The sequence below is a fragment of the Balaenoptera ricei genome, chromosome 8 (genome assembly GCF_028023285.1).
Source record: "Balaenoptera ricei isolate mBalRic1 chromosome 8, mBalRic1.hap2, whole genome shotgun sequence".
Lineage (NCBI taxonomy): Eukaryota > Metazoa > Chordata > Mammalia > Artiodactyla > Balaenopteridae > Balaenoptera > Balaenoptera ricei.
This window is the reverse complement of record NC_082646.1, coordinates 22209612-22220330: the sequence shown is the minus strand read 5'-3', so window position 1 is coordinate 22220330 and position 10719 is coordinate 22209612. Positions and strand designations below refer to the sequence as shown.

At 43.5% G+C, this 10719-nt stretch overlaps 1 protein-coding gene across 1 annotated transcript in view; it reads right to left on the bottom strand.

The window, feature by feature from the left end:
* Positions 1-256: 256 nt before the first annotated feature.
* The window catches only part of POU2AF2 (POU class 2 homeobox associating factor 2), a 35259-nt gene continuing 24796 nt past the window's right edge, over positions 257-10719 (bottom strand). The window contains exons 3-5 of the mRNA XM_059929331.1: positions 4635-4677; positions 1831-2129; positions 257-658 (exon numbers count right to left, since the gene is read on the bottom strand). Coding sequence (XP_059785314.1) covers positions 257-658; positions 1831-2129; positions 4635-4677 — 744 coding nt within the window. The remainder of the gene's footprint in view (positions 659-1830; positions 2130-4634; positions 4678-10719) is intronic.

Sequence of the window (10719 nt, the reverse complement as noted above, 5' to 3'; positions counted from 1 at the left end):
TTACTAAATTCCCCCAGAGACCTCACTGTCAGGCTGTCTAACTAGAATATGGTCCCTGACACACTGAATTCACATTGTGGTGTGTTTCAGTGGGGTTATAGTGGCAGGATCACAAATAAATGCCATTATTGTCCATTAACAAAGGGTGGCACGATGGCTTATCCTGAAAATCCAGTTCTGAAAGAGCTGCCACACCACAACAGTCTGTGAATACAGACACTGACTCAAAGAAACGCACAGAAGTCCTCTGGCGCGCTCAGTAAGCTCGGCGGCACTCATATGCCCCCCATGCCAGGCTCCCATCTTCTTTGGTCCACAGAGAAGGATCCTGGAGGACAGAGGTGTCTGCCCCCTCATCCGGGGAGAAGGGCCCCACCTTGGGTGGTGGGTCATTGGACATTGTCATGAAAGAGGTGAAGGGGTAGGGGGATGGGGTTGGGTACCCCTGCATGTGGTACAGATCCTCCAGTGTGTGCAGAGGGTAGGACTGAACCCCCGCTAGGGGGGCCCCCCAACTCGAGCTCCTGTGCTGGGCAGTGCTCCCCGACTCTAGCTGGGATAGGCAGCCTGTGCTGGGCGCCAAACTCTGCAGGGCATCGGCCGGCACGGGGTCTGGCTGGCTGAGGCCTTCGGGCACCGTTCGCTCCCACGAGTCCCTCTGAGGAGGATGGAAAGGTCACTGGGGTTAGTCATTAGGTGATCGTTGGACATGGGCAGATTTCCTTCCCAACACAGGGTGCTGCTGGCCCATGTCTTCCAAAGCAGACTAGGTGTCCTCCCTCTGCTGTCCAAAGCCTCCTTACCAGGCAGCTCTCCCCTCTGGTGTTTGACATTGGCAGTGAAAGTTTTAGTTCCTTTCTTACTGTAGAATTAGATTGTGAGTGTGTGTGTGGAGTGAGAGAGAGAGTCCTTTCCCCAGAAAACATTAAATGTGAAGATAATAAAGTGAACATTTTGACAGCGTTTCATCATTTACTCGTGGAAGAAGTAGACTCTAAGCTACACAGTGGGCTTCTGAGTGGGCTACGAAGGCTACCTGCCCTCATTGAGCAAGAAGGTAGAGCCTCATAGGCTTGGAGCTGGAAAGATTTGGGTTCGATTCATGGCTGGGCCACTTACTACCTTCCTGATTCTGAGTACTTCACTTTGTGCATCTGTGAGATGGGGCTTTAATAACTATACCCTGAGTTGTTGCAAGTATCAAATGAACAAATGCACATAAAAGTTCCTGGCTGCACTAGATACTCAATAATGTTAATTCCTACTCTCCCACAGCCTGTTTTGTCTAAAATCCCATCTCCAGAGATTCATGCCTTTGTGGTTGAGGGCTTTACAGTATAAGAAAGTTACTAGTATTCTTCTTTATGAACTCATCTCTGGAAGGACTGCGAGAGAACAAGGTTCTAGAGGGTAGAAGTATCGTGGGAGAGGGGAGGCAGGGAGGGGGAGGGCGAGAGGAGTCCTGATGCACCTGCCCTGGCTGACAGCCTCGCTGTCTGCGAGGTAACTTCAGAGCTCTTTCCTTACGCACGGGAGGAATAATGGGGAAACATCTGGCACAATCGGTAGAATATTAACAAAATGGATATATATCCTGTTTTATCAGTCGTCCCCGCCCAAATCCCTGGATAGAGCTTCCTGCCGCGTGGCTGGCACGGATCTTTGGGGAGGGCTCCCTGGGCGTGGATCGTGGCATCTCCCGGGGCGGCGCAGAGCAGCGTCCCGGGGGTCTCCGGGGCGAGCAGACCTGGTTGCTGAGCACATGGGCTGACCAGGGCCGCGGGAGCCCCGACGTTAGTGACCCCCTAAACTAAGCCTCTGCATACTCACCAGCACGAAGTGTGCGGGCTCGCTGGGGAAGGGCGGCGGCAGGAGCTGTGGCAGGGGTGAGGCGCTGAACAGGGAGCCGCTGTTGGGGGTCAGGGCCGTGGGGCGGTGGTCCCCGTAGAGCTCCGGGAAGTAGGAGTCCAGGTGGGCCGGGTGGCCCTGCCCTGCCGAGGACTCGCAGGCAAAGTCCTTCGCCACAGTTCGGGTGCAGGCATCGTTTGCGAACTGCTTACTGTTGTGGAAGTCCGAGTCGGAGAGGAGGGATCTCCTGTCACCATAGTAACCTGACATCACCCGTGAGCCTGTTGCCAAGGGGAAAACAAACGGGCAAAAGTTTCCTCGGAGGAAGTCAAGGCATCTCTGTTGCAGCCAGGTCTCTCCACGTGTGAAATGGTATTTCCAATGCAGGCCTGACGCCAAGGCCAACATTTAAATAGATAAATAAATGTCTTGAAAGGCATTAAATACAGCGGCATTACCTCTTTTAACTGGTCCAGCCCAAATAATTCATACATTTAAAGTTCGCTCTGCCTTTGGGGATAAGTTCACTTTAGATGGAGCAATAACTGTTCAGTGTCTCTCACTTCTTGTGCACCTTCAATGTGCCAGGTGCTGTGCTAGGCGCTGTGCTTATTCTATCTCTTTGGGCTTAAGGAGGTAGAATAAGAAGCCCTTGGCATTTACATTTCCTCTAATGAGGTATCTTTTTCACAGCTTCTGAGCTCTGTCCCCGTAGATACAGGACCGTTTACAAGAGGCTGCTTCTGGGGCATGTTATGTGAGACTCAACATCTCTAGATAAGGTGAGACAATAACCCCGCCCCAAATCAGAGGCAGGCTGTACTCTTCTTCTAATTTTTTTGTACACTGGCCGTGACTTGTACCTATTAGGCACCAGAAACGGCTGCTTGCTTTGCTTCTGTGAAGCAAAGTTAGAGGACCACAAAAAATGTTTTCTGGCTTTGATGAGTCTGGTGTTATTTGCTGCCCTCTTGTGGCCACGTTGAGTCTCTCACTCAGCTCACCTGGGCACTGCAAGCGTGAGAAGGGAATGCGTGGCACAGAAAGCTCCCCTTGGTAGAAACCTGGAGAGGCTGAAACTGAGAAGAATCTCGTTTAAGGTAAGGCCAGTGAAATAGTCCCAGAGGAGAAGAGATGTATTTGCTAAAGACTTTCTGATCTCGTAGCTCAGTAGTAGCAGGAAACCCTTCGTCACTTAGAACATGTTCAGGAGCCCAGACTCAAGGGCTGTAAAACTGATTTTTTTTCCCCAGCTGGTGGTGGGTGTGATCCAATTAGCTAAGACCTACTCCCTCAGGTCACAGAGAGGCTGAGCTGGGAGGACGATGCGGGTGCTTGTCTTTCTCACCTTCCCCAACCACAGTGGACCGCTTCTGAGCTTTGTCCCTGCCCACCCTGCCCACTGTTTCACAGGGAGAGAAGAGAGACTCATCAAGACCCTCCTTCTTATTACCCTGACTTAGTCGTACATGACTCTCCAGACACAGCACTTTGGCCTCTGCCACCTGATGTGGCACTTTGTATTATGCTCGATACTCTCTCAGCTGAGTTACAGCCCTCTTTCCAATCGACCTGCAAGCTCCATGGGGGCAGAGCTTATGTCCTACACATTTTCTGTAAACGCAGTCGTATAATACTGTGTTCAACAATTACACGTGAATTTATTCATTCATTCAGAGGAAATCAAAATTCCCTGTAGAAACTTAAAGCACAATTCCACTCACTCCACTTTCATCTTAAATTCTATAGCCCCAAACTTCTAATCTGCTCATGAATTTGAAAGCTGCAGTTACAGGTTTCATCATAAGCATACTTCTCTAGAAAAAACATCTGTGCAAGTGAAAATTAATATCAATAAATAAGGTTTTGTTTCATGCCATGAATTTATATCCACAGTAGTGGTTAAGGCTGAGAACAGAATGAAGAATAAGTAAACAAGGCTTCCAGGATCTCATGTCTGTATTTCCAATTTCCAAATAAAAAAACACAGAGAAGAAAACCCTTTGCTTTTTAAGCATGTATTTTTCTCCCTAAAAAGAGGAAGAATAATTCTAGATGATAACAGAGGCTGCAGAAATTTTCTTCTGTAGAATGGAGCAGATACAACCAGATTCCAGAGACAATAAATATGATTGGGAAACACAGCATAGAGACATTCAGATATGTGGGATCGTCTCCTGCTCTTATTCCTTTCCCTTTTCCAGCTCTGAAGATTACCAAAATTATTGAGAAACCGTATGCCCTTCTGAGTTTGGGATCTGGAAGGAACATGTGTGTGTGTGTGTGTGTGTGTGTCTACATGTATATACACACACATGTGAGAGTGCCCCAAATTATTATTAAGAATGCCCCTATTCCATTCCACCAGGAGTACCTAATGAGACATATGTATTAAAATGAACGTAAGATGCTTAACTAAGTGCCTGGCATATAGAAAGCACCAGTAAATAATTGTTATTCCACTTGCCCTCAAGTCTCTCTCTTTCTGTTCTGAAGCAAGTGCATAATCTATCAGACCACAGTGCCAGAATCTTAAACATTTTAAAACTGTATCAAGGGCTTAATTGCTATTGCTTTTGCCCAATAAGCTTATGCTGGACAGAATGTGTTCCAAATTCAGGAATGACTGAATGAGGTCTGCCTTCCCTGATTTTACATTTTAAAAATAAATGTTTTAAAGCTGCAAAATTTTGAAAGTGCTGTAAGGCAGCTATGAAAGAATGCAAGCCTAAATGCCTGATTTAGCTCAAAAGGGAAGGAATTGCCCCTTGAACTGCAATACTCACCTGGCATTGGACCAAACGGAGACTGAGCAGAACTGACACTGCCCTGGAAGACAGAGGGGGCACAAGTGTTTTCTTCTTTAGTTGCAAGTTTGAGCTTAAAAAAGTTTAGGAATACATTTTACAAGCTTTATTTTCTGCTACTAAGAAACATTTTAGGAGAGGTTAGCTTAGAGGGGTGTCAAATGAGAGTTAAGAACACAATACCAGAAAACAAACAAGGGACAGAGAGAAACCAAAGTTTTAGATTCTGATAAACTTGCCAAAAAACACAGTCTATATGAAATAATTTATCCTTTGTTTTTTTTTTTTTTTTTTTACTGTTTGTGTTAATATCCTTCATCAAATATATATCAATGATTTATATAAATACATACATACATGCATACACAAATATGTTTGTATTTGGTTTTAACATTGAATGGCCACTTTTTAAGCTGTCTGCCTCCATGTAGAATGGAAGCTTCACTAAGGGTAGAGACCTTGACTGTGACTTGTTCTCAGTGTCCAGAACAGAGCGTGATTCATCACAGACACAATAAAAATATGTGGAATAAAAATAGCCTTCAAAGATCCCACAGTTTAGTGAGCATAGGAGGTTGAGGGATGTTGTTGGTTGAATTATGTCCCCTGAAAAGATATATTGAAGTCCTAATGACCAGAACCTGTGAATGTGAACTTATTTGGAAATAGAAAGTTTGAAGATGAAACTAGTTAAATTAAAATGAGTTAATCCTGGAGGATTGTGGGCCCTAAATCCAATATGATTGTTGCCCTTATAAGAAGAAGAGAGAGATGCGCAGAGACACACACACAGAGGGGAGAAGGCAGTCTGAAGAAAGAGGCAGAAATCTGAGAGCTACAACTTCAAGCTAAGGAACACTAAGGTTTGCCAGCAATCACCAGAAGCTAGGAAGAGGGAAAGAAAGATGCTCTCCTAAAGCCTTCAGAGGGAGCCTGGCCCGCTGACAACTTGATTTTGGACTTCTAGTCTCCAGATTTGTGAGACGGTAAATTTTTATTGTTTTAAGGTATCCCATTTGTGGTAATTTGTTACTGTAGCCCTAGGACACTAATACAGGGAGTGATTGATGATGAAACAGATAATTCAGTGTGGTGTGAGAAGTGGCATTGTAGAAGTAAGGTGGGCTGAGGTGAACACCTAAGCCAGTATTAGTGATGGGATGGGGGACGTGTCCTGGAGGAGGTGTTGCTTAAGCTGAGCGCTGAAGGAAGAGTATCCAGGTGTGTAGAGTCTTAAGATATACAAATGCAAGCTCTGGCTCCAAGATGCCCAGGAACAATGTTGCTGTTGTAAAAGGTGAGTCCTAAACATCTAGCTCTTTGGATTTGAACACTTAGTCTTGACCCTAATAATCCTACAGACTCTCAAAAGTTGGAAGAGATTTTACAGAGAGTCTCATTCAACTACCACTCAAGGCTGAAATCCTCTCCATGTTATCAGCCCTGGGTGCATTTAGCTTCTAGTGGTGGAGAACTCAGCACCCTCTGAGAAAGCCTATTTCTTCTTTGGGGACCTCCAGCTGTGATAAAGTAGGCTGAAGAGAGTCATGTTCTTAATTCTAATCTCCTTGGTCCATACAGAATAAGTTAAACCCTTCTTCCATACATAGCTCTTCAAATATCTGAAGATAACCCATCATTTCTCAACTGTCTTAATCAGTCTGGGCTGCTATAACAAATACCATAGACGTGATGGCTTAAACAACAAACATTTCTCCCAGTTCTGGAGGCTGGAAGTTTGAGATCAGGTTGCAAGTAGGGTCGGGTTCTCTGGGGGCCCTCATCCTGGCTTGCAGATGGTTGTCTTCTCACTGTGTCTTCATGTGGCACAAAGAGAGATCATCTTTTCCATGTGTCTCTTCTTATAAGGGCACCAATCCCATTCATGAGGGCTTTGCCCTCATGACCTAACTACCTCCCCAAAGGCCCCATCTCCAAATACCATCGTGCTGGGGATCAGGGCTTTTTTACTTCACTTCACTCTGTATGACAGCCTCTAGGTCCATCCACCTCACTACAAATAACTCAGTTTTGTTCCTTTTTATGGCTGAGTAATATTCCATTGTATATATGTGCCACATCTTCTTTATCCATTCATCTGTCGATGGACACTTAGGTTGCTTCCAGGGATGAGGGCTTTAACATATGAATTATGGGGGTGGAGTACAAACATTCCATACATAGCCCCAAACTGGAATTGTATCTTCTTCAGGCAAAATGTCCTCCAACCGTTCAGAAGTAGCACAGTATTTGAGAGTGAAGACTCTGGAACCAGAGTGTGTGTTTGAATCCAAGCTCTGCCTCTTGTCAGCTGTGTGATCTTGGGCACATTAAGATTAAACGTGATTTTACGTGTCAAGCACTTAGAATAGTTCCTGGCTTAGAGTAAGGAGGATGTAAGTATTAGCTATTATCACTCAGATGCATTTTTATGTCTCTTCAAATCTATGGTATATTCCTCTAAACATGTTTTCCTATTTAATAAGTTAACACTTTCTTTTTTTGTTAAGTTTAATTTATTGACATATAGTTGATTTACAATGTTGTGTAAATTTGTACTGTACAGCAAAGTGATTCATTTATGCATATATTTTTTTTAATATTCTTTTCCATTATGGTTTATCACAGGATATTGAATCTAGTTCCCTGTGCTATACAGTAGGACCTTGTTGTTTATCCATTCTATATATAATAGTTTGCCTCTGCTAATCTCAAACTCCCTAATAAATTAACAATGGCAAATGGCAGAAGGGAACTCGTGGGCATGCAGGGTCAGAGGTGGGTGTAGGTCAGGGTACTGTGATTCTTATATGGGAAGGAAAGGAGTTAGTGATTAACTATAGAAGCACTTGTGTTTGGGCACGTTTTCCCATGTTGCCAGGGCCCATGTTATCCAGTGTTTCCCTCTGATTTCCAGCTCTGTCCGTCTGTGTCTTTCCTCCGAGGCCTGTGCCAGGGCCCATTCCCTCTGGCTTCTGCCTCAGCCTCCTTCACTGGGTAAGCAGGGTGTGGCAGGGCGTAGCCGTCCTGGGTGCTGCCTGGGGAGATGTCCTTTTGCTCTCCTGCCTCTTTTCCTCCCTGCCTGCTCCCTTAAACTGCTCTGGCCAAGGCCGGGGCCAGGAGGAAGGCTTCTGTGAGACGCAGTGCACATGCCCAACCTGATGGACAGAAGTATCGGCACCTGTCAGCCATGCACTGGTTCATCAGCTGCTGTGGCTCTGCCCTGGCCTCTGCCTGAGGCATGAACAGAACTCAGTCTGTGCCAACACAGCCCCTGCAGCTTCTACCACCACCAATGCCACCAACAGTCTTCTTATATCCCTTCTTCTTCTTCTGCCCAGTTTTAATTATTACTGTGAAATTGCCAGCACTGTACCCCCCACCCCAACCCAATTTTAATACCTGAAGACTCTACAAAGCTTTCATAATTACTAGCCTAGTTGATTTTATTTATTATTTGATGAAAAGAAGCCTCTTGTGTTTGTTTCTCCTACATACTTTTGCCCTTTACCTGCTGTGGAAAGTAAACACTCTATTTCCATTCTTTACGATTAGTCATAAAATTTTACCTGTGTATTGAACAAAACCAACAAACAGTATCTTTTTTAAAAAATTTATTTATTTTATTTTATTTATTTTTGGCTGCATTGGGTCTTCCTTGCTGTGCGCAGGCTTCCTCTAGTTGCAGAGAGCAGGGGCTACTCTTCATTTCAGTGCACAAGCTTCTCATTGCGGTGGCTTCTTTTGTTGCGGAGCATGGGCTCTAGGCACGCAGGCTTCAGTAGTTGCAGCACGCGGCCTCAGTAGTTGTGGCTCGCGGGCTCTGGAGTGCAGGCTCAGTAGTTGTGGCTTGCGGGCTCTGGAGTGCAGGCTCAGTAGTTGTGGCGCACGGGCTTAGTTGCTCGCGGTATGTGGTATCTTCCCAGATACCCGTGTCCCACTCATTGGCAGGTGGATTCTTAACCACTGCGCCACCAGGGAAGTCCCTACAAACAGTATCTTAAACCTCCCACTGACAGACAAGATCCTTAGGACATTAACTCTTATTGCTCCTCTCCTAATTTACATGAGTATGTATTTTCTTGTATTTTAGCTTGTTTCTTTTTATTAAACCTCCACAAATTAGACTTCATAATTATTTTCATCATCATTTTATCAAGTAAATCTGTATTAGATTTACTTACATGTTCATCATTTTCTTTGCTTATCTGTCCTCCAAACTTTTTTACTAGATTTCATTTTCCTTCTTCTGAAATAACCCTTTAGAAAATTCCTTCCCTGTAGGTGGTGTTGGTGGTAAACTGTTTCAGTTTTTTATTTATCTGAAAATATAATTTCTTTTGCCCTTGTACTTAAAAGATACTATTTTTGAGTTCATGATTGTAACTTTACAGTTATTCTTTTGTCAGCACTTTAAAGATAGCCCTCCACTGTCTTGTGGCTTCCATGATTGCTGTTGAGAAGTTTGCTATTAACCTTAAACTTATTCTTTGTAACAATCTTTCTTTCTTTTCTGACTACTTTTTAAATATACTCCCTTTGTCTTTATGGTTTTTCAAGTCCATCTCATTTTACCTTGAGGTAGATTTTGAAAATGTATTCTGCTTGTATAGGGTATGCTTCATGTGGCTGGGGATACATGTCTTCCAGAAAAGTTTCAACCATCCTCTCCTTAAATATTGCCTTGCCTGTATTATCTGTATTCTCTCCTTCTGGGTCTTCGATGTATGTTAAATCTTTTACTTTTATCCCCTATATATTCTTAACTTTTTGTTACTTCCTTTATATCCATGATTCTATGTTCTATATTTTGGGATAGATGGGTATAGATTTCTTCAATTCTACATCCAGTTCACTAATTCCTTCTTCAACTGTAGCTAATTTACTGTTTAACACAAACATTGAGTTTTTTTAGTATCAATGATTAGATATTTTTTCATTTATAGAAGTTCCATTGATTTTTTAAATATTTTGCTTGGTCTTCTGTTGAGTGTTCATTATGTATTATGTTATTGTTTATTTTGTATTTGGTAGTTCTAATATGTGAAAGCCCTGGGAATTTAACTTTATTGTTTATGCTGACTGTCATTCTTAGTGACTTGTTTCCTTGTGCATTTGGTGATCTTTGATTGAAACTCATATCTGGTTGACCTTAATCTGTGAAAATCTGGGTTCCTAACTTGAGGTTGTGTTTCTCCAGAAGAGTTATGTTTATATTTCTTGGGAGGCAGCTCCCTTCCAGGTTCCCTGTCCCAGGTTCAGCTCCCCAATCTTGGCAAAAATAGCTCAAGAACCAGTCTTCATGTATCAGGCTAATTTGAACACCCGTCCTTAGGAGAATCTGCCTTTTTGGTGTGATCATCTTCTCATCATTCTGTGTCCTTACTTCTGCTCAAACATTTTCCCCACCTTCCATGCTAACCTTCAACCCAACCCCCCCTGCCCCAAACCCCCTAGCTTTGATGATTTCCCTTACTTCCAGCCAGCCCAACAAATTAACAAAATTTGTTTTATGCAGGATTCTATTTTGTTTTGGGTACCATCTCCCCATCTCCAGACAGTTGACTGTCTGAAACAGAGTCAAATCCCTAAGTATTAAAACTAGAAGTAGATACTGTCCTGTTGTACCCACAGTAGCTTTTATTTTTAACTTTCTATTTTTCTATGACTGCCAACATTTTCCAGCAGAGATTTAGATTATAAATAAAATTCATAAGCATGCACTTGTAGTAATTTCATAAGCACACCATTAGGCACATGACCAGATGTGTTATATCTACTAACTCATTTAATTATCACAACCACCCCAGAAGATAAGTAATGCTATTTTCATCTTGATGAGGAAATTGAAACAGAGAGAATAACTCAGGTTCCCCTGCAGGTAGGGTTGTTGTTAGTGGTGGTGGGTGGGATCAGACAAGGACCTTTCTGATTCCAGAGCCTTTTTCTTAACTACCACAGCATACTGCCTTCCAAGAGCTTTCATAACTTGAAAATAAAAGTCGGAAAACATCATAGTTTAAAAAATTAGTATAAAGGAGACTTAGGGACATTCAGAGAGATC